We start from the raw sequence: 25,387 nt of genomic DNA on the forward strand, positions 1-25,387 counted from the left end.
TAATTTTTAATAGCGTGATCACCATGTCAATAGTAACCGCCTAACCGGGGAACATGTCAATTTTGATTAATCCCATGGTTTTAGACTACTCAGGGACCCATTTATAATTTTATTTATTTTTAGTTAAAATGGTCCAATTATATTTTTGTGCCTAATTCGGTAACCTATTTGTGATTTTTTTTTAAAAGCAGGCCATTTAAATATTTCACGATTAGAGATTTAAAACATGTCAAATTCACAACTAGGAGTCCAAAATTACTTCTTTTTTTTTTACCGGATCCTTTTGAGTCAAATGGCAGCTTATGCAGTATTTGGAGACGAATTCTACAAAACGCCCTCAATTATTCTGTATTAGTTTTTCTTTTAAAACAAATTCATAGATAATTAAATTAACAAATTTATTATAATATAATAAAGTTAAGAAATTTTTAAAATTTGGTGTATTTTGTAAAGTTGTATTATTATGTTTTGATATATAGATGGACATAAGAAAGAGTATAACTTACAAAACATAATTATAGTTTTATAATCCACAAAACATTGTAAAATTTTCTCAAAATATTATTTATTAAATTAAATAATAAATGCAAATATATTAAAATTATTATAATGAAAATAAATTTATTTTTGTTTATTTGTTAGAAATTCTAAATAAAAAAATATTCATTAATTATACAAATCATAAGTTATATATTTAATATAAATATTTTTAATAGTCATTTTTTCATTTTAATTACCACCACCATTAATTTTTTTTTTTCAAAAACATATTTTATCTTTCTCATTTTAGCTATCTTTGTTTACTATTTATTGGTCAAACCGTTTCATTACTTTTTAAATAATTTGTAAATTAAAATTTTTTGTTCAATAATATTTTAAAATAATTTCTAAATATATAAATCTATATCTATACTATATATAAAAAACAATATCCTCCCAAATTTTCCCGCCCAAACTTAGTGGCATTTTAGTAAAATCATTTATTTTATTCATTTATTATTTTATTAATTATTCATATATATTTATTCATAAAATCAGTCAATTGCTAAGAACATACCAATTTCATAGTCCAATTTCATTCACCTATAATTGATTAAGGAATAAGGTTCAAATTAGCCACTGAACGTAACCTGAAAGTGCAATTAGGCCACTGAACGAAAAAAATGTGCAATTAGGCCACTAAACAGTACAAATGCATGCAATTTCACCTGATAGCAGGTTACCTTCCATTTCATCAGGTTGCCTGCTTACATGGATGGTGAGTTGGAATTTTAAAATATTTTTTTAATAATAAATTTTAAAATTAAAATTAAAAAATATTAATATTAAAAATATTTAAAAAGTAATATTTTTTTAATTTTAATTTTAAATTTTAATATTTATTAAATAATAAACTTTAAAAATAAAAATTAATTAAAAATATTAGAATATTAATATTAAAATATTTAAAAATTAATATTAAAAATATTTAAAAATATTTAAAAATTAAATTTTTAATTTTTAATTTTTAATTTTTATATTTATTATTAAAAAATTATTTTAAAATGCCACATCATCATCCATGTAAGCAGGCAACCTGATGAAATGGAAAGTAACCTGCTATCAGGTGAAATTGCATGTATTTGGAGTGTTCAGTGGCCTAATTGCACATTGTTTTTCGTTCAGTGGCCTAATTGCACTTTCAGGTTACGTTCAGTGGCCAATTTGAACCTTATTCCATTGATTAATTATCCATATATATTTATGGTAATATGGTAATATTGTTAATATTAATTGGTGATTGGTGATATATTCATAATCTATACTATATATTCGTAAACATATATATATATATATATATATATATATATATATATATATATATATATATATTGAGTGCTACTGACTCTGTTACAATGAACTATCTATTCATAATTATTATATATTATTCTTAATAAAATCAAATCATGTATTATAATCTATACTATATGTATAAAATATATTATTTTATATTACTATATTATAATTATAATTATAATATTATAATATTATTTTGTAACATCCATACTATTATTTTGTAACATCCATTATATTATAATATTATAATATATTTTTATATATTTTATACGTATAGATTAGAATATATTTTGAAATGGCATTTAAAAATTAGAAAAAATATATTTTAATCTATATGTATAAAATATATTATTTTATATCAAAAGAACGAAAAAAATATAAAAAAAGTGTCCAGATTGGTGAAAAAAGGCATGAAGCACGTGTTACTATGAAAGTTATACATCTTTATAATAATAATAATAATAATAATAATAATAATAATAATAATTGGAAAAAATTATAATTTATACGTAGGATTAAAAATTTCATTTAGAATTAATAATTAAAAATGTCAAGCAATTAATTATACTTTCCTTTTGAAAAATTAACAAATTTATAATTCTCACCATTTCTACCTATAAATACAATGGATTGTTGATTTTGAAAATCATAATTCTTCAATTTTCACTGTTTGTCTCTTCTTCCCGTTCTATGTGAAATCATATATTGGTGGCTCTCTTATTTTCTTCTTCCACCGCCCTGTAAATAGAATGGATTGGTGTTGCATCCATTATAATATCGATTATAATATCATTTTACAATATCAATTTTATGATAACTATTATTTGTTGAAGCACAAGATTGCTTTTGTTTTAATACTTTGACATTAGTCTCAGTGTTTATACTTCGATTTATGTATGTGTATGAAATATTTGTCGCAGTATGAACACATGGTGTTGATGGAGTTACTAAACAAGGGTCATCTAGAGCCGGAGAAGAAGATATGCAAAGGAGTCGGTGACGATAAGAAGAAATGAGGGGTTTGACTAGTGATGTTTTTTGAATGCAATAAAAGGATAGCACACTTTTTAATTGTAGAATCCAATGTTTCCTTAGAACATTTATGTATTTGATTTTGAAGTAATTATTAATTTTTTTTGTCAATTTACCTTACGATATTGTATGGCATATATATATATGTGTGTGTGTGTGTGTGTGTTTTCCTCCTCATTTTCTTCTTCTTCTTAAATTTTTTAACCTTTTTATTAATACCTAATAATAATTACCATAAGTACTTATTAATAAATGTAAATTTATATTAGCTAATTATATTAATTATTATTAATTATTAAAGGAAATATAATTTATGTGTACTATCTTAACTAGTATTTTCGCCCGTGCGTTGCACGGAATGGATTTGTTATAATATTTTAAAATATTGTATAGCGCAACTGATGAAATTGGTTGGATCAATTATGTTGTCTGGTGTTTTCCTTGCTTGAATTAGAGCAAATAATTGTTCAATTACCGGTGCGATGCACAAATAAATTTTTTATTATATATTTAGATAATAAAAATAAAGAAAATTATTAAAAAAAATTATAATATTGAACTTGTACATTTATTTGATTATAAGATTAGTGCAAAAGTATAACTCAATTAATTGAAATATATATGACTTGTTTGTCTACAATTATCTTTAAAAGATCGATATGTAATATGACTTATGTAATTATATTATTACTAAAATAAATATGAGAAAAATGAGAAATAATTTAATTATAATTATTATAAAAATAAATTCAACGACCAGTGTTATTATCATAATAATTATTAGGCAACTATTATTAGTCAATTACACTAATATATGTGCAATTATACTTTTATACCTTAAGTATATTAATTTTCATCCTATCGCATTTAGTTTTTCTTCCTCCTTCATATTTGAATGAATTAATTGTAACTGTTATAAAAAATCTAACAGTCATGTTTAATTAATTTTTTTTAAGTTTTTAAATAATTTTCAGTCAATTAGTAAATCCATTCCCTTTTTCAATTTGCCTAATTTTCCTTTTCCATTATGATTTTTTTTATATTTTCAATCAATTAGTAAAATCAGTTTTCTTTTTCATTTTCTCTTTAATATTGTCTGGGCGGAATTTCACAAAGGATGACTGACTATGGAGAAAGCCACATACAATTGACCCTGACTAAAGACCGTTTTTTTAGCAATAACCAAACGTGAGTTAGTGTTTGGCCTTAGCTTTTGTTTATAGTCATGGCATATGCAAATATCAATGAGAATTGTTTATGCTGGAACTTGAAGGACAATCAGTGGTTATGCCAAATCAACATTATAGTAAGGCAAGACAGAATCCACGTGCTCCTCCCATAGAGTAACAGTGAGCCGACTACACCTGAGTAGTGAAAACAACAATGAGCATGATGATGCCTAAATTTATACTTAAACAAATCAAAAAGACATCCAAACAAACACATACCGAGAGTCTTCAATGACAAAATCAATCAACCTTTGAGGATTTGAATTAACTTGGACAACTTTTTGCTCATTAATGAAAACAACACGGCCAATCAAATCTGCAAAAAACCAAACAAAAGATTTGCAATAAATGACCTTTTGTATCCTATATTGCGAAACTAAAATTTATATATTTTGTAGCAACTAAATATTTAAAGTATTAATAAGGATGCATGTATATTTAATATTATTTTGGTCTGATAAAATGTTTCTTGACAAAAGATTTAAAATTGGCATTCATGAATGTATACTATTAGAAATTTAGTATAACAAAAAGAAATAAAAACACCAAAAAAAAAAAGAAATAAAAACACATCTAGTATAGAATAAGATTTAAAGAAGAATTTACCAATTAGCAATTTAGCATATTGCTATCCACTCCTCCGGGAGCCTTCAATGTTTCTTGAACTTAACCACAAACTCTTTAGGGATTTGTAAATGGATACAAGTTCTCTGAAGAAAGAAAAAAAAATATTGTAATGCTCTCCAGGTGCAAATATTAAATATGGCTATAGTGTTCACTACAAAATGCCAACCACCGCAAAATTTACACAACATTTTTTCCTCTAATTCATAGAACAAAATTCGGCCACGATATAGTCACAATCTGCTCTCCCTAATTTATATACACTTTTAAACTTAATAGCATTTACCTGGGAGTCATGGAGTAAGCACTCCAGTGTGTGTTGGTTGATTGTGGAATGTGGATATTCCCTTGACAAATAACAACGCATTAGCCGGAGTCTAATACAACTCCTTCTCGTCTTGGGAGATGGGTCGGAAGCAGAGACAAAAACAGACCTCATTAGTGAAAGAACAATATTGTTGAAAGATTTGCGTGACAATATCGTTTTACTATTTCGATTTGTGTGAGTAGGTTATAAAATTTATAATTGATGAATGTATTTATAATACGAATTGACGGAGGAATTGTAGTATAGGAATTGTAGAGGAATTGTAGTATACGAATTGTATTGGAATTGTAGTATAGGAATTGTAGAATAGTAGACTTCATTTTGTAGTATTGGATTTCGTGTTTTAATAGCAGATTTATTTGATACGAATTGTATTGGAATTGTAGTATAGGAATTGTATTGTTTTAATATTATTCTATTGTTTATACGAATTGTATTGGAATTGTAGTATAGGAATTGTATTGTTTTAATATTATTATATTATTTTAATTGTTTTAATGTACAATATTTTGGGCGGGAAGGAAGATTTCGTTTTGGAGGATTTTGTTTTTATATATATAAAGATTACGCAAACCATAATATTAGGAATTCTATTTGAATTTACAATTGTATTAGGGATAGGAATTGTATTACCATATTTTACAATATTACGCAAACCATAATATTATAGGTATGTTTTGGGAGGGAAGTTAAAACTGAGGATATTGTTTTTATTAATAGTATAGATAATTGTCAATCTGTATTAGGCAATAAAAACTAATACGGAGTACATAATTATTAAGTCAATTATAAAAATTTTTGTACAATAGACACATTATTTTTTTAATTATTTTGGTTTGATAATATTATTTCTTATTCATAAAAAATTAAAGCAATACTTTTAATACTACGGATGTGACTAAGAATTATTTTAATTATTAAGGATATGTATTTAGCTTAGTAATAAAAAGACTTAAAATATATGAATTATAGTAGCATGGTAATCAATTAGTAAGACAATTATATTAGGCAATCTAATTAATAATTTACTTTTTAAATTATATCATCTTTTTAATTATGAATATTTTCCTAAAGTATATACACAAATTATACTAATAAATATAGAGTTAAAAGTGTGTATATAAAAACAATATCCTCCTCCCAAATTTTCCCACCCAAACTTAGTGGCATTTTAATAAAATCATTTATTTTATTCATTTATTATTTTATTAATTATCCATATATATTTATTCATAAAATCAGTCAATTGCTAAGAACATACCAATTTCATACCCAATTTCATTCACCTATAATTGATTAATTATCCATATATATTTATGGTAATATTGTTAATATTAATTGGTGATTGGTGATATATTCATAATTTATACTATATATTCGTTAACATATATATTGTTCTTAATCAAATCAAATCATGTTTTGTTATGTTTAAGATATTGCATAATCTACCATTCATACTGGCTTATTAATTATCGTTTAAAGATTTGAAAAAATATATTCTAATCTATATGTATAAAATATATTATTTTTATATTACTATATTATAATTATAATTATAATATTATAATATTATTTTGTAACATCCATATTATTATTTTGTAACCTCCATTATATTATAATATTATAATATATTTTCATATATTTTATACGTATAGATTAGAATATATTTTGAAATGGCATTTAAAAATTAGCAAAAATATATTCTAATCTATATGTATAAAATACATAAATACATAAGTTACATGAACACTGCAGAAGGTCGAACATATTTAGTATATAATAATAATAATTTTTGTATATACGAATTGATATTCATGTTAACGAAAAATAATTAATTTAGTGTAATTGACTAACAATAATTGCCTAATAATTATTATGGTACTTAAGCTAAATATTGGTCGTTCAATTTATTTTTATACTCCGTAATAATTAAAGTTAAATTATTTCTCTTTTTCCATATTTATTTTTGTAATAATATAATTACTTACGTTATACGGAGTATTAAATATTGATCTTTTTAAGATAATTGTAAACAAACAAGTCATATATTATTCAATTAATTGAGTGATACTTTTGCAATCTTATAATCAAATAAATGTACATGTTCAATATTAGATTTTTTAAAATAATTTTCTTTAATTTAATTATCTAAATAAATAATAAAAAAATTTATCAGTGAATCGCACGGGTAATTGGACAATTATTTACTCTAATTCAAGCAAAGAAAACATCAAAAAACATAATCAATCCAACCAATTTCATCAATTGCGCTATATAATGTTCGATGTTATAATTTATATAATTGTATATCGATCCAAATATTCTTAAAGTATTATAACAAATTCATTTTGTGCAACGCACGGGCGAAAATACTAGTTTTATATAGTAATACAAACTTTTTTTTTGAGTACTATTGACTATGTAGTATCTATTCATAGTTACTTTCTCAACCAAATAAAGTACAAAAAAACCAATATCACCTTCACTTACCTTATCGCTGCAAATCTCTCAATTCGCAAACGATGGGTCCCACCTCCACATCACCCAATTTGCAAATAGTTTACTATTCACATTACATCCCTGCAAACCTAATCTATTTTAAAAAGTGGACCCAACATCACATCACTTGAAATAAAAAAAGGAAAAAAATAAAAGAAAGTACATAAAAAAATCAAAAATTTAAAACAAAATACAAAAGCTGCCGCAGCAGCAGTTGCGGTAGCTTTTGTCAGGATTTGCAAATTTGCAAAATATACAAATCTACAAATTCTGTACATCAAATAAAAAAAAAAAAGAATAAATGATGTGGCATTTGCCACATCATATTGCCAATCCCTCAATTGCAGGGATGGGTTCAGTCTAACACACAATTAAGTTCAAACCCACCCTCTCCCATGTAGAGGTACAATCGAGTGTTACTAGACCACAAGGTCTTTGGCTAATACTAAATATAATATTATACAAAATTAAATTATAAGTAATTTCAATTAAGCCTCTAAACGTAACTCAGAGTAACATTTTCACTGCTTTAACTAAATCATACTACAACAACTTTATCTACATTGATCTCACCAACCTATGAAACTATCTCTTGTGGAAGGCCTAAGATCAGATCATATACTATTGTGAATTTTGGTGGGTTTTGTCAAACCAAAAACCATAATTGTTTGATTTCAACAAATGGAAGTGAAGGTTTTTTTTTTAGGGGGGTTTTTTCTTCTCCTAATATTTTTTTTGTCCTATTTATTGTGTTTAAAATGTTAAAGAAATGTTGCAGGTGCATGTATTCTTTGTAATGTGTTCTCTCTGATTTGATTAATTAAAATCGTTTTACTTTCAAAAAAAAAATGTTAAAGAAAGGTTGCAGGTGCATGTATGGCGCACCTTCTGTGCCAGTATACGCTCCAATTGGTGTGTGTATGAGATCATCTTCTTTTTTTTCCTCTTTTTGGTAAACATTGCTTTTTTTTTTTCTTCTCTCCTACATGATCTGAAAAAAATCCTCAAAAAAGCCTTAACAAAGAGGTTGCTCTAAGCCATTCTTAAAATTTCCTATAAATTACAATTAATAATAACATATTCTTCTACTTTTCAAAAAAAAAAACATAATCTTCTACTATTAGAAATTTAGAATTCAAGCCGGCATGGGTAACTTAGTTGGCCTGTGGGCAATAAATTATGAGTAAAGATACTGAACAATATTTACAGTGTGAGAGTTACACCAATATGGTGGATTTTTTTTTAAATTTTATTTTGTAGGCACTAGTTATTAGTCATTTCACTTAGGATTCGTTTGGAAATTCATAAAATGACTTTTGGAAGTCATTTTTTGGATTTTCTTGTTATTGGGTATTCAAAAAAATAAGTCATTATGTTTAACAAGAAAAAGGTTCAATTCGGCCGAAAATGTCTTGATAAATTTTTAGTCCGAAGACATTTTTCTCGATTATTTATTTTTCCATATTTATATTTTGTATTATCTCTTTTATAATTTTCAAATTATTATTACTACCCACCACCACCACCACCACTTATTATTATTATTATTATTATTATTATTATTATAACAAGTAATATGTTCATTTTCAAGAAAATAGAAAAAAATACAATTTCATAACTTTCAGCCAAATGAAAAAAGATAGTTTGCTGACCTTCGACTAAACATTAGAAAATTAAATTAAATTTTAACAAATGAATCAATTTTTACAAATTATTTTTAAAAAAAATATTTTTTTCCAAAATTTTGAACAGACATTTAATAAATGGTTAAGTCACCTTGATTTACTACCCCAATTTAAAATTCAAAATTTGTTGTTGGACATGTGGCCACTCCGTGGGAAAAATAGCAATAGCAATAGCAAATAATGATGAACAAGTCTTCTACTTTTCACTCGTTCAAAGAGCACACCCTATAAATGGAGACTTCCGTCTTCCGTCTGGTGCCTCACACGTAACACATTTTGTCGTAGACGACATACGTATTCACGAGTACGACCACTCCACGGACTCATAGATTCAGCGTGGCCCAGTTCCAGTTTTCAATTTCCTCCCAGTAGATGCTTTCTTCTCCATGGCTTTCTGCGGCTGCCTGAGGCGCCGACTCGCACGAAGCCGCGCCGGCGCCGGAGATGAGGCGGAAAACGACGGAGGAGATGACTCGCCGGACTTGTTTTTCGACCTCCGCTCTCTCCAGATTGCCACTAACTTCTTCTCCGACCTTAACCGGCTCGGCCACGGCGGCTTCGGCCCTGTTTACAAGGTTAGTTAGGTCCAGTAATTAACCTTTAAATTTCAGTGGAAAATCCAGCTAAGATTGAAAGCGTTTTCTGGAGAACAAGTCATTGAATTGGCAGCTACGCCATTAATCTCATAGTTCATGATAGTTGGCCAACAATTATTCGTTAATAATGTTGACTAGTCTTCCTATACATATAAATGCGATTAATTAATTGCAGATTGGTCATGACGAAATTGTGATTATTTAACTAATCCGTTGATCAAGTCAGAACCATATATCTATATACATTGATGTGGCTTGTGAATCTGTGATCAAAATTTTAACCTCTATATGTGAATCAGCTTCCCAATAGCAAGAGTAAGTTTTGGTTTAAATATTATTGTGATTGAGAAAGGTTAAAGTCTGATTTAGCATGAAGTATCAGATGTAAATAATGGATTAACATAGAAAATGAAAAATGTTTCTACTTTCACTGAGGGAGATTTGTGTTTTAGTTTGTACCATTGCTCCAATGGTGGGAATTGAAGTTACAACCTGCAAAAGATTTGATGTGTGAAGGATTGGTTTTTCCTCCTGCTATATATTGTATTCCTTTGATGTTGCACTCTGTCTGCCCATGTATAGACAATCTTTCTGAATATTTAAAAGGTTACACTAGCTTCTTTGTTGTTGTTAGGATCAGCACTTACCACTATGCCAAAAGCTATAGCTAACTTTATTTTCTTATACCACACATTTTTTAGGTCAGCCGTGACCTATCTCTGATACCACTTGTTATGATTAAGCTCTTATCGCTGCGCTAAAAACTATAGCTAGTAGCGAAGGCGCAACTTTATTTCCTTGTACCGCCACACATTTTTGAGAGCACGCTGGACTCCGCCCAACATTTGTCATTTCATAAGTTTCATAATGCTTCCTGCCATTATAAAAAACATTTCATCAAAATGCTTCTGAGCATTTACCAACCATCTTTCAAAAGAAAGAAGAAAGAAGTTGTGGTTATATCTTCGGTCCAATGACTCAATTGGTGCTTTCTCTATGTGTACCTATATATCTGCCTTCTTTCTTTATGTTTCCCTTTTTTTTAATGGTTTTGTTACTGTTTCTTGCCAATGAAATCAGTTGAGCTCATTTTGTTACTGCACATAGAGGTCCAGGCTGCTGTTTTAACTCTTTTATGTGAGGTTTTATTTACACGTTTATATGCTTCTGGCTGCACAGGGGTTGATGCCAAGTGGTCAAGAAGTAGCTGTTAAAAAGTTGTCCTTAAATTCAAGGCAGGGAATAAGAGAATTTACTAACGAGGTGAAACTATTATTGAGAATTCAGCACAAAAACTTAGTTGTATTGTTAGGCTGTTGCGTAGAAGGTCCCGAGAAGATGCTTGTATATGAATATCTACCCAATAGGAGCCTGGACTACTTCCTTTTTGGTAAACTTAACCCTCTCTGATGCAAATAAGAAAACATCAAGCTAGCATGATATGAGACCTAATTAGTTATATAATTTCACAGATAAGAAGAAGGCTGCATCTTTAGATTGGACAACAAGGTTTCGAATTGTCACTGGCATTGCGAGGGGTCTTCTCTACCTACACGAAGAAGCTCCTGAAAGAATCATTCATAGGGACATCAAAGCCAGTAACATTTTGCTGGACGAGAAGTTGAACCCAAAGATCTCGGATTTTGGTCTGGCTAGGCTGTTTCCAGGAGAAGACACCCACTTACAGACGTTTAGGATTTCCGGTACACAGTGAGTATCGATCTCTTTCAGTTTCTTCCAACGTGTTTCATTTTCCCCGGTGGTGTCTTGATCGACTTTATCCCTTAAACTACTTGACAACTAAAACCTCCTCTGATTGCAGTGGCTATATGGCTCCAGAATATGCAATGCATGGATATCTGTCCGTGAAGACAGATGTGTTTAGTTTTGGGGTCTTGTTACTAGAAATTGTGAGTGGAAGGAAGAATCATGAGGGGAAGCTTGGTGCAGATAAGGCAGACATCTTAAACTATGTGAGTTTCATCCAACATACTTGCCAACCTTAACTCTTTCCTTAAACAACCAAAACAAACATCTTAGTCATTATTAGTATATGTTGGACGAGGCCGGTAAAGGCCAAGTCTAACACCTTGTAGCTGGAGGATTGTTGGGCGGATGCCGGTAAAGGGCTTAAAAAGGCCAAGTCAAGTCTAGCACTGCACCTAGGTCCTAGTGGTATCCTAGCACCGGGTGGCTGGGGGATTGTTGGGAGGCCAAGTCCGGCACCTAGCATCAGCTATAGCTTTTGACGTAAGTGTTAAGTGCGTGATCCTAACAGTATATATTGTTTACTACTCCTGCAGTCCTGGACACTTTTTCAAGCACGGAAGACGCTCGAGCTTGTTGACAGCAGCCTGGAGAGCTGCGATCCTGATGAAGCAGTGATGTGCATTCAGATTGGATTGCTATGCTGCCAATCAAGCGTATCAGATAGGCCGGATATGAACACGGTCCACCTCATGCTTTCGAGTGATTCGTTTACGCTGCCAAAGCCAGGAAAGCCTGCAGTTCATGGGCGTTTAGGGAGATGGACTACCACGAGTTCAAGTGGTTTTACTAAGAACACAAATGCCAGTACGCAAACGGGTGCCACCAAGTCCTCTGGGGCTGGGAGTTTTGCTGAAGACTATTCCAGGAATTCAATGTCGTATTCTTCCATGGATGAAGGAAGGTGACGACCTCCATTTCTTGATCTCTAAAGGACTACACTGTATATTAATCTTCATCCTCCATTCTTTCCAATTCTATTTTTTATACCATTGGTTTTGTGTAATGTTGTTTCATGAGATGGATATCAAATGCTCCGTATATAATATGGAGTACTTGTTAGTGAAAGTGCAATGTTTTTTTATAGGACAACAAATTACTAAAAAAAATATACTACTGCCATCCCATTTTGGTTGTCTGATTCGTTTAAGAGACTTGACTGAAGTTATTTTTCATAACATTAAATTTAGCATTAATATATAAAATTTATACTACGTATTATTTAGAAACTATATTAAAAGTACGGAGTATTAAACACAAAAAATTAAATTTAAAAATAATAAAAAATTACTAAAAAAAATAAGCAAGGAAGAAAGAGTTGGTTTGATCAATGAATAGTAAATAGGACAGGTAAAATAAGACAGAGGGAGTAAGTAAATATGTAATACTTGGTAAATCCATATTAACATATTACATATTCGTTAAAATATTACTCTATAAAATATTAGGGAGTACATATTTAAACTGATAAGTTATACAGAACTTATATTAGTTTATTTTATTGTGGTCGTTTGCTGACTAGAGTCACAAAGCGAGATTTACTTAGTACACATCTTCACATAATGGTTGTGGGTTTTCCTCGTATCTCGAAAAATTATTTTATATTTGCAATATTGTTTTATACACCCATTTTATATTTATTATATTTATTACTCCGCATAATTATAAATACTTGCAGTGTCAGAATAGATAGTATTTGGCCAAGACATTTGTTTATTTTTTCCCTTTTGGCAAATTCTTCTTGTGGGACCGTCCCACTCAATCCATGAAATGAGTTAGACCATAAGAATTTTTTTTTTTTGAATATTATTAATTCTATTACAATGCAGTATCTGTTCATAGATCATAAGAATTTGAGTCTTATAGAAAAAAAAAAAAAAAGGAATCCAAGTCCTATTATTTATTCACTTAATACTATTATTTTCTACAAACTGTCTAAGATTAAAGTTTGATTATATTTGTAAGTAATGACACTTTATTTTTTTGTAAATTGTCTATTATAATTTTCTATAAAAGTATTATATATAAGGTTTAAACTATTGATGATATCTGTAATTCTATTATGTTATTCCATTTGTCTCATTTTGTCTATCATGTTTATTTTTCATTGTTTTTTTAGTAATTTTTAATTATATTTAAATTTAATTTTGTTCATATTTAATAATAATTTTAATATAGTTTCTAAATATTCTTTCAAAAAATATCGTTTCTAAATATATAAATTTTATATACTAATATTAAATTTAATATTATGAAAAATTGAATTAAAAATAACTTCAGTCAAACGCCGTTAACTGAACCAGACAAATAAAATAGGATGGAGGGAGTATTACTTTATTTATGCAAATTGTCTATTACAATTTTGCTATAAAATACTACATTTATGATATAGAGTATTATATATAAGGTTTAAAATATTGATTATATATGCAATTATGTTATGTTATCATTTTATTCCCTATAAAATGTATATTACATTTATGTTATAAAGTACTACATTTATGCTATAAAGTATTATATATAAAACTTAAAGTATATATTATATCTGTAATTATGTTATCTTATTACTTTATTTCTCGCAAATTGTCTATTACAATTTTGCTATAAAATTTATATTTATGATATATAAGTATATATCATATAATTATATTTGTAATTCTATTATATTATTACTTTATTTCTTATAAATTGTCTATTATAGTTTTATTATAAAGTATTATATATAAAACTTAAAGTATTGATTATATATGCAATTCAATTATTGCGCATTTTTATTAGATCAAATCATAGATTCAGACACGTGAAACAGTCTAATAGGAGACTATCCCTTTCACTTTTTATTTGGTAAAATTATCTCCTTTTTAAACTTAAAAATGGAGTTGAATTTCAAACTTTGACTAGACCATTGAAACCATTTAACTTTAATGAGGAGATGGTAGTTCCAACCGAGGTAGACAAGATCAGTCCGGATTGCCCAACATCTGTCCTCGAGACTCCAAGACGAAGTGGTTATAATCCAACAAGTTGCGACCTTGTCAAACCGCCTCATTGAGGGGCTCTAAGGAGTAGTGCAGCCCCTTCAACTTGGCACCGCGACGTGCAAGGGTGGTCAACAGTCGACCCTCACCCCAACCCCTCCGAGACTAAGCGAGATGGATCCAGCCTCCACGAGTGCAAGGAGCTCAAGTTCGACCACCACGGGCGTAAAGAGCCCGAGCTCAATTGCTAAGAGCACGAGGAGCCTGAGCTCGGCTACCATGGCACAAAGAGCCCTAGCTCGGCTACCAGGAGGATGAGGAGCCCGAGCTCAGCTGTAATAAGCACAAAGAACCGAAGCTCGGCCACCATGGACGATGTGGATGATCCAAGTGGACTAAGGGGTCCTAGAGGCCCAAGAAATGGATTTGGATCCCCCTAGGAGCTTGGGTCGTGACTAGCAAACTATTCTTCTAAATGCGTGAGGACCCAAGCCCCATCATGAGGTTTGGGACCCTTTAGCGAATCATTGGAAGGAGTATGACAGATTTAGAGAACCAACGAACAGGTTGGACCCCCGGGGAGTCTCAAGCCGATATTTTTGTTCTAGAGAAAGTGCACCTAGCGACCCCACCCCAGAAGCCCAAAGCTATTTAATTTTTCAAAGGTAAATGGGGGGCTTAACTCCAAACATCGACATATGTTCTCCCTAGTAGAATTTGCAAAGTCCAACCTCGCCTAGCACAAGGCAAAGTAATCAACCCTATGGTCGCAGTTGTGCGCGCCGACCTCGACCTTGGCATTCCCTAACCGTAGTACAGGGGGAAGCCCCCGCTCACTACCTAACGAAAGAACCTATTATTGGCAGTTTTCCCTTAATAAGGCCGAGGCCAAGCAGGTAAGGAGAACCTACCTGCTCTTCGGTGATACACTCTGTAAGAGGTCCTGTAATGGCACCCTGTTGTGATCATGTGATGTCTATACCCAGAGGGAGTGAGATTAGTCCATGAAGGAAGGTGACGACCTCCATTTCTTGACCTCTAAAGGACTACTGGGGGTGGTAGTTTTGCTGAAGACTACTCCAGGAATTCAATGTCGTATTCTTCCATGGATGAAGGAAGGTGACGACCTCCATTTCTTGACCTCTAAAGGACTACACTGTATATTAATCTTCATCCTCCATTCTTTCCAATTCTATTTTTTATACGATTGGTTTTGTGTAAGATTGTTTCATGAGATGGATATTTACTTGTTAGTGAAAGTGCAATGTTCTTATTTTATAGGTCTAACAAATTTTTTTTTTTTTTTTGAAAGCAAGCGAAACTTTCATTAACTTAAATCAGAAACCAACAATTATCAAAAGAAAAACAAAAAAATCAGAAACCAACACATTACAGATGATAGGAGGAGGGTTGTGAAACCACTTCGAGTAATCAGACGAAGAACTGGATTGCCTAGCTAATTCATGGGCTACCCGGTTCGCTGATCTTTTGGTAAACAAAATAAACACATTACAAAAGTGATGGGTGTCGAAACTAACAAATAATAAATACTTACTCTTAAAAATTGTACTAGTGACGAGTAAGGTCGTATCCACAGAGACTGGTTAGACTTATCTTTAGCAATAGATTTAATAAATAATGAAATGAGAATCGAAACTTAAATAGCAAAAATAAAATGGAAAATTGAAAATAATATCAAATAGCAAATAAGTATCAAATAAATGTCAATGACAAATGGTATCCAACCCAAGGAATAATATCAGTTTAATTCTAACAAGACAGATATTGATATGCAAGCCAAACTAACTTAACTATTTACTAGATTGGTTATGGTTATTAACAAGCTTTAACAACCTGTCTTTCCTTACTTCGTCGGTAATTAAAACAAACTCTTTAATTACTTCCCTAGCTAATAAACAACCCTAAACAAGCTCTTAGGATTTAATTTACTAATAGCATTAAAAGAACTAGAAAGACTACCAATCCTAGCCAACAAACTCACAAGCTCGGTTCATTTAAGCTAGACTATATATCTTCATAACACAAACTGAAAATCAGTTATAATCAAATTGTGCTATTTGCTACCAATATCAAAACAAACAATTACGAATTCAAGGTTCTGACTAGCAATTTAATAACTTGACAATTGAACAATGGGCCCTATTGCAACAATTAATCAAGCAATAATTCATATATATGAATATAACAGAAGAAGATAATAAAGTGCAAAGAATAATTTAGACTAAATAAAGCTTACTGGTCTTGTAGAATCAAACTTCAATAATTCTTGAATTGGAAAAATAAGAACTCAACAGGACATCGCAGAGAGTCTTTACAAAATAAATATAAATTGATCCTATACAAACTGATCGATTTGCTACTAAAACTCCTACCCTCTTTATACTAATTTAGCTCAACAAACAACCCTAACTTTCCTTTGCTTCAATTTATTTTCATCCGTTCATGAACGCAACTCACGGTCGCTCATCGCACGTAGCAGATTGCGGAATCCTTGTCGCAGCACTCTGTCCGAATCGATCGCGGAAGATTCGTAGAAGAAGTCGCCTGTAATTTGGATATTTGCGTACAACATTCAAACCAAGAATTAAACAATTAAGTTTATGTGGAATTGGACTTAATAACATATTAATTAAATTATTTAATTGGGCCAAACAGTGAAAGCAATGAAAAGGAAGGTAATTAGCCCAATTCAACAATTAAATCCAATTCTTATTATTATGTTCATTAAACCTAGTTATTTAATTAATTATTATATTAGTGCAAAATATAAAATAAAGTTCAAAAATAAATATAATGTTAAATAAATAAAAGTAATTTATTATAAGAATCAAATATAAATAGGTATAAAAATAGTGTTTATCAAAAAGCCATTTAAGAGGTGTTTGATATCCTCAATGATCAAATGAAAAGAAGTTCCGCCCTTCGACTTTAGAGACTGAACAACCTGTAGGGAATCTGACTCTATTTGCACGTTGTTCATGTTTTGAGATTTCAACCAGCTTAAAGCTTCTCGAACGGCCACTGCTTCTGCTTCCCTTGGAGTAAAAGTACCCTCCTCGTCTCTGATGACGCTGCCAAGACCCATTAATTGCTGCTTCCTGTATGTTAATTGCAGCTAGCATCAACGTTAAGCTTCAGCATGCCTGAATGAGGTTTTATCCACCTTTGGGTTTGATTACAGCAGGCCTGTTGGGGATCAATATGTAGCTTTGTTGTATCTCTCCACTCTTTTAGGAAACACTTTGATCTTCTAACTAGTTGATGCTCCTGGATGATGGAAGAATTGTTCCAAATCTTCTCATTCCTTTGCTTCCAAATTTCCCAGCAAATAAGAACAAACAGAGAGTAACTGTCCTTATCAAGGTTAGTTGGCATAAATTTGATTCACCCATGTTGAAAATGGGATATCTCTTAGATCGCACAACTGTAGTCCTGCAAGTCTCCAACAAGTCCTAGCATAGACGCATTCCACTAGAAGATGGGCAATTGATTCATCAGAACAATTGCACATAGGGCACACAGCATCACATTCAACTCTTTTCCTGCGCAGAAGATCTTTCGTGGGTAAACTGCTCGTGCAAGCTTGCCAAAAAAAACACTTTAACCTTTGGTGGGATTTTTAATTGCCACACCGCTGCCCATGGATGAGCATGAACTTCTTGCAGGTCACCACGAATCACTTTGTAGCAACTTTTCACAGTATAGCATCCATCATCGTTTGCTGACCATATAACGTTGTCACGACTTTGCTGCTTGGCAAGGGGGATGCTCATGATAAGGTTGGCATCTCTGGGCGAAAAGATTTGTCTGATATTTCCTCGTCCCATTTGGTATCATCGGGCAGGATGAGGTCTGCAACTCTTGCATCTTCCATAAGGGGACAAGGAAAAGAATTCACCCTGGGGTTGTTTTTATCCGGGAGCCATTTATCCTTCCAAATGCTGATTTGATTTCCGCTGCCCACTCTCCACCTGCTATGCTTTCGGATTATTTCTTGAGTGCGAGTCAGACTACTCAACAAATTACTAAAAAATTAAATATAAGTAAATATGTAATACTTGGTAACTCCATATTAAAATATTACATATTTTTAAAAAAATAAAATAAAATATTACATATTCTTTAAAATATTAAGGAGTACATATTTGAACTGGTCAGTTATACACAACTTATATTGATTTACTTCATTGTGGTTCTTTGTCTATCAGAGTTACAAGACGAGATTTACTTAGTGCAAATTTTTGAATAATAGATGCGGTTTCCTTTATCATTCAAAAAATTATTTTATAGTTGCTATTCATTCTTCCGCATAATTATAAATGCTTGCAGTGTCGGAATAGACAGTATTTGGGCAAAACATTAGTTTGTTTTTTTCCCTTTTGGCAAATTCTTCTTGTGGGACCGTCCCACCCAATCCATGAGATGAGTTAGACATAAGAATTTGAGTCTGATGATATATTGACTAGCAAGCGTGCTTTCTTTGATGCATTCATGCATATTATTTTGTAGTAATTGTGAAACAATTCACAATTATAATTTAATGTTGTACAAATTCATCAAAACTACATCGTTTTAATTGGGTGAAAAAAATTTCCTAATTTGAATTTAAGTTAATTTCATTTTTATCCTAAATTTATAGGTGATAATTTACTTTTAGTCCTTTTTTTATTAAAATATTCGGACATTCCCATTTGGTTATAATATTATTGTTGCATGACCAATTTTAGTCCTCCAGCAACAAAATCGTTGAAATATCATTAAATATAAAGACATTTCAATCTTTTTTATACAAAGTATATTGAACCGCAATATTCTTTATGTTTATTTTTTTTTTTGAAAACATTCATAATTAAACACCGAAATATCCTTGTATTTAACGATATTTAAATTGATTTGTTGATATAGGACCAAAAATGGTCATGCCACAATAATACTAGGACCAAAAAATGATGTTCTAATAAAAAAGGACTAAAAGTGAATTGCAACCTATAAATCTAGGACAAAAAATGGAATTAACTCTTTTATTTTCCTAAACGGTTTGATCTTGCTTTATTATAGTAGAGGATTATATTATGTAGTATGATTTACCTTGCATGGCTGTTAACCACACTTCCTCGAAATGACACCATTTTAAATTAGTATTTATCTTGTACAGTTGACTCTAGTCCAAAATCTATCTATCTATCTATAGGGCTTGTTTGGTTATCGGTGGTTAGTGGTAGTGTATTGTGTTAGCGGTTATCAAATTAAATAGCGGGTTGCATTATCGATTTGGTAAACGAAATATATTAGCAGTTTGTAAAAAAATGTTTGATAAAATTAGTTGTTTAAATTAGCGGTTAACATGTAAAATGACCATAAGGGTATACATATAATAATACTCCGTAATAATAATAATAATAATAATAATAATAATAATAAAAGTAAATAATAATAATAATAAACAAAACAAAAAAGAAATAGAAAAAAAACTGAAAAGATGTGGGCCGGGATCATTTTGATCCCGCATCGCAAACTTTTTAAAAAAAAAGGCGTTGAGCTCCCTTATAAAAGGGAGCTCAACGCCCCTTAAAATTCTCCGCTTGCCCATCCCACATCGGATGGGCAAGAGAAGAGAAGTCTAAATAACTTGAATATTTTTTTTTTAAATATTAAGGGAGGGTGTTTTGGGGAAGAATTCAAAACGCCAACCACAAACGTTGCATTAGCCGCGTTTGATAACCAAGCATCATCGGTCAAATTGCTAAAGATGTCCAAATCTGTCAAAATTTGACGAATCCGCTAACAACCAAACATGCCTTATATAATCTATAAATATAATTACAAAGCATGGAACTCTAATGTCATTGGAGATTAATAAGCTCTTAGATCTAAGAGACACATCTAAGAGCATCCCTATCAAATTTTTTTTTTGTCAGATTAAATGCCACATGGAGCATAGAGAAAATAAGAGAGAAAGGTGGATCTTCTGCAAATGAAGAGTTATTTGTGGTCCGAAGAAAAAAAAAAGTTGAATGGAGTAACAAATGCATGGACATGTGTTTATTTTATTATTATATTTTTTAAATCAGATTTCTTTTTTTTTTCCTCCCCTCATTCACTCTTTCCTAATCCCACTTACAAAAACTTCTCAAAAATCGCGAAATAACTCCACTACTAAGGATGCTCTAACTCAGATACATTGGAATTGTAAGATATTTTGAATATATCATTGGAATGTGGAGAGTTTCAAATCTTGGGTAGTTGAGTGGTTAACAATAATCAATGCAGACTCCCTCTATGTACCCCTTACATACATCTATAAAAGGGAGATGGAGCGTGCAATCCTAAAAGCAACTGTTGATGTGATAAGTTTGTATGAGTTGTGTTGTACGTGTTTCTGCCGCAATTCCAAATCTACTTGCACCTTAACTTGGGTTCTATTTGTCATGCAAAATCATTTTGGTGCAACAAAGGTTACTTCTAGATGGTATGATGTCTCTATCTGTTAAACACATGAAAATTACAATTACCTTCTCTCAACTTTATATATATATATATATATATATATATATATATTATTTTGTGTATTGTTTTGTCCTAAAAGGTTATTTCACATATAACTCCCAACTGGGGAGAACGGTGCTTACTGGAAGAATGGTAAGTTAATAGACAACACCCTATGTAATCTGATTCCCATTTTGTGATTTGGTTTCTTTAGACTATTTTTTGTATTATGTTGCTATTTTCGTTGCATGAAGTATGAACTTTTTGATTTCCCTAAATCGTCTATACTGCCCCCAAATTCTTAATTTGTTGATGTTTTTTTAGGATGGGATTATTTTAGCTGTTTTCTGTAGTGCAAATGTGCCAAACAATTTGATTAGAAACGTTGTCATTCAAACCAGAAATCACTGGTTTAGAGCAGGGACGGACCTATGTTGTTAGTTAGGGGGGCCTTGGCCCCCCCCAAATTTTTTTTTTTTACTATTATACTGTATATATATATTATATATATTCTTGGCCAGTTGGCCACTTGGCCCCCCCCAACATATTTCCCTGCCCCCCCCTCCGCCCTTCTTAACTCTTAAGTCCATAAAAAAAATTTGTCATTAGTTTAGAAAAAGCCAAAGAGTTGCAGGAAGTATGGAGTACTTTTGTTTTTTTTGAAAGTTGAAACCCACTAGCTTTTGTTTTATTATTATTATTATTTTATTTTATTTGCAAATGTTGAAAGTTGAAATCACTTGTTGTCTACTTTCCTCCACCGGCTCCAGTGCTCCACTCAGAAGAGTAATTGAAGATTTGAACACTAAAGAAATTAAGCAAGCTCACTCCTGGTTTCATTTACAGAGTCACTCTTTTTGGACTCCTGAGTTTCATCATCTTCAAATCATCAATTTTCTGTTCTTCTTCAACAATAAATCTGGTAATTTTTTTTATTTTCTTGTAGCTCTGAATAATTACTTTGTAAATTTGTATTCTTATATATTTTGTAGAATTGTAGAAGAATGAATTTATAAATTTATTAGGGGTAGTATTATAGAATTAGTATTGTAAATAGTTGTTGAATTTTGAGAACACTTGTTTGAATTTTGAAATCGTAATTGCATAATTGCATAAATTAATAAATATGTTGAAAAAAAAAAGAGAGAAGGAACTAAGGAAGTTGAAAGCATATACATAATACATGGAATTGTATTCAGATTTAAGACATATTGAACTTGGTTAGTTTAAAAAGAAAAACACGAAATTGTAAATAGTTTAAAAAATAAAATATTTTTTTGTAATTATAGTAGCATTATATATTTAATTATTTTAATGTTTAATTGACTTGGATAATTTAATTGTTTAATTGACTTACCAAATTATTAATATTGTGATTTGTGAATATTTGTGATTTCTGATTTGTGAACACAGGAAGATTGAACTATAGATCCTATAATGAAAAAGACACAAAGGATAGATAACTTTTTTAAAAGAAAAAATTCTGAAGATTCAACATCTCAAGTAAATTCATCTACAAGTATTGATCAATTGAATTCTGAGAGTCGTCCTGAAAAATCTCAAAGAATTGAAATCAATGAGAACTTTGACATTCAAGCATTAGAACGTGATCCGGGATTGCGACTGCCAATATGGAAGTGTCCTATTGACAAGCGTGATAAAATTAGGAGAGCTTATATTAAGGCTGGCCCATATCAATGTTTGCTTTCAAAGTATCCAAAATCGGGAGAAAAGCATGCTCGTAGTTTTCAAGCATCTTGGTTTAAATTATACCCTTCTTGGCTAGAATATTCTCCTAGTAAAGATGCAGCATTTTGTCTACCATGTTATTTATTTCATACTCAAGAGGGGCCTTCCGGATTGCATGCTTTTACAATCAATGGTTTTCGATCATGGAAGAAAGTTAGAGATGGAAAAAATTGCTCATTTTTAGCACATATTGGGAAAGATCTCACCTCCCCTCATCGAGATGCCGAGAAAGCTTGTGCGGATCTCATGAACCAACAATCACACATTGCACAACATATTGAGAAATTCACATCTCAAGAAGTAGTTGAAAATAGACTTCGATTGAGAACTGTAATTGAGGCAACGAGATGGCTTGCATCTCAAGGATGTTCTTTTAGAGGTGATGATGAGTCAATAATCTTTGAGAAATTCACATCTCAAGGATGTTCTTTTAGAATGTATCTTTTCTATCTTATCTCATCATAATCTTGATGTTCAAAATATTCGAGGACAAGGTTATGATGGTGCAAGTAACATGCGTGGAGAATGGAATGGATTGAAAGCTTTAATCTTGGATAAATGCCCTTATGCTTATTATATTCATTGTTTTGCACATCGATTGCAATTGGCATTAGTAGCTTCTTCAAAGGAAGTCATCCCTATTCATCATTTTTTCACTCATTTGAACTCCATTATTAATGTTGTTGGGGCTTCATGTAAGCGCAACGACCAGTTAAAAGCTGTTCATGCCTCAAATATTGCTCATTTGCTTAGTATTGATGAGCTTGAAAGTGGGAAGGGTCTTAACCAAATTGGTTCTTTACAACGGCCAGGTGATACTCGTTGGAGTTCTCATTTGAAATCCATATCAAGTTTGATGAGAATGTTTAGTGCAACATGTGAAGTTTTACTAAACATTATTGAAGATGGAACTACACCTACTCACCGTGGAGATGCCGATGCAGCTTATGAGGTAATGACTTCTTTTGAATTTGTATTCATTATGCACCTCATGAAAAAAGTTCTAGAGATTTCTAATATGCTCTGCCAAGCTTTGCAACTCCAAACTCAAGATATATTGAATGCAATGCATCTTGTGACATCTACTAAATTGCTTATTCAAAAATTAAGAGATAATGGATGGGATGAACTAGTTTCAAGTGTGAAGTCTTTTTGTGAGAATGTCAATATAACTGTACCAGATTTTGATGCTCAATATATTGCAAGAAGAGGAAGGGCTAGACATCAACAAGATGAATTAACAATTGGACATCATTACAAAGTTGATATTTTTAATGCGGTGATTGATTCTCAATTGCAAGAGTTGAACAATAGGTTTGATGATAAAGCAATGGAATTAATTATTCTTAGTTCATCCCTTGATCCAAAAGAAATGCGTTTAGCATTCAGAATTGATGACATTTGCAAGTTGGTAGAGAAGTTTTACCCACAAGACTTTGCAGATTATGAGATTTTACAATTAAGAATGCAACTTGAACATTTTGAACATGTGAAACAACTTCATGATTTTAAAGCACTAGAAAGCATTTCTGATCTCTGTCAATGGTTGGTGAAAACTAGAAAGTTGGACATCTTTCCTCTTGTCTTCAGAATAGTAACTCTCATCCTCACGCTTCCCGTATCTACAGCTACTACAGAACGATCATTTTCTGCCATGAAAATAGTCAAGACTACACTCCGTAACAAGATGGGTGATCAATTTCTTAATGATTGTTTGTTAGTGTACATTGAAAAACAAATTGCAAAACAATTTAGTATAGATTCAATTATAGATGATTTCCGTGATATGCAAGAGAGACGTTCTAAATTTTAGTAGATTTGTAATGTAATGATTTATTATTTTTTTTAAAGAAAAGAGTAATGATTTATGTTAGTATATATTAAATGAGTATTTTATAGAGCAGTGTATGCCACGACATCAGCTGATCGGCCCCCCCCATCGTGTAATCCTGGGTCCGTCCCTGGTTTAGAGGTCTATTGAGAGTAATTTAAACTGTGAAATGAAATTAAAAATCATTTCACTTGCTCGTCTCGTGCTCAGGGATTCAGAGAAGCTGTAATGCAATCTAATGCCACCATGCAGCGCACACTCGAAACAGTTCTTGCTGATCTAGAGAAAATCCGAGAGGAGCAGGATGCCATCAAGCAGGGTCAGTTTGGACTAAAAGAAAGCGTTGACCTTTTATGTGAGAGGATTGATTTTCTCATCGAGAGTCAAGCTGTTCTTGGAGACAATCTACTCATGACTCTGAGGCAGATACGAGAACTATCAGATCTGATTGAATCCATGTTGAGTGGTCCACCAACAGCAAGCCGACCCTCAGATGATGCCGAAAAGCGGGAAGGATGCCAGTCCTTATACCGTGGACCATGGGTCATGGTTGATACTGCAGTTGCGTTGAACTGATACTGCAGTTGTGTTGAAAGGATACTGCAGTTGTGTTAAAAAGGGAACTGCAGTTGCGCGGAACAGAGACCGTGTCATCCATCTGAAACTGCAGTTGTGTTGAACGGATACTGCAGTTGTGTTGAACGGATGAACGGTCTCTGTTCTGTG

At 31.3% G+C, this 25,387-nt stretch overlaps 2 protein-coding genes across 2 annotated transcripts; both read left to right on the top strand.

Moving 5' to 3' along the window:
• The first annotated feature begins 9,474 nt into the window (after nt 1-9,474).
• Nucleotides 9,475-12,734, top strand: LOC116005729 (cysteine-rich receptor-like protein kinase 29). Its single transcript, XM_031245969.1, has 5 exons — nt 9,475-9,808; nt 11,009-11,219; nt 11,302-11,539; nt 11,652-11,802; nt 12,133-12,734. Exons 1-5 carry the CDS (start codon nt 9,620-9,622, stop codon nt 12,502-12,504), a joined length of 1,161 nt encoding a protein of 386 aa, XP_031101829.1. The 5' UTR covers nt 9,475-9,619; the 3' UTR covers nt 12,505-12,734.
• An 8,921-nt stretch (nt 12,735-21,655) lies between these two features.
• Nucleotides 21,656-24,746, top strand: LOC116011289. Its single transcript, XM_031250842.1, has 2 exons — nt 21,656-22,003; nt 23,643-24,746. The coding sequence occupies exons 1-2, from the start codon at nt 21,802-21,804 to the stop codon at nt 24,641-24,643; spliced, it is 1,203 nt and encodes a 400-aa protein (XP_031106702.1). The 5' UTR covers nt 21,656-21,801; the 3' UTR covers nt 24,644-24,746.
• The last annotated feature ends 641 nt before the right edge of the window (nt 24,747-25,387 follow it).

Source organism: Ipomoea triloba, chromosome 2 (assembly GCF_003576645.1).
Source record: "Ipomoea triloba cultivar NCNSP0323 chromosome 2, ASM357664v1".
NCBI lineage: Eukaryota > Viridiplantae > Streptophyta > Magnoliopsida > Solanales > Convolvulaceae > Ipomoea > Ipomoea triloba.

Excerpts from the sequence above, each read along its gene's own strand:
- LOC116005729 (XM_031245969.1), top strand. The coding sequence starts at position 9,620 with ATGGCTTTCTGCGGCTGCCTGAGGCGCCGACTCGCACGAAGCCGCGCC. Across the intron at positions 9,809-11,008 it reads GCTTCGGCCCTGTTTACAAG|GGGTTGATGCCAAGTGGTCA; the intron begins GTTAGTTAGGTC and ends CTGGCTGCACAG. Across the intron at positions 11,220-11,301 it reads CCTGGACTACTTCCTTTTTG|ATAAGAAGAAGGCTGCATCT; the intron begins GTAAACTTAACC and ends ATAATTTCACAG.
- LOC116011289 (XM_031250842.1), top strand. The coding sequence starts at position 21,802 with ATGTTGAAAGTTGAAATCACTTGTTGTCTACTTTCCTCCACCGGCTCC. Across the intron at positions 22,004-23,642 it reads CTTCTTCAACAATAAATCTG|GTGATACTCGTTGGAGTTCT; the intron begins GTAATTTTTTTT and ends TACAACGGCCAG.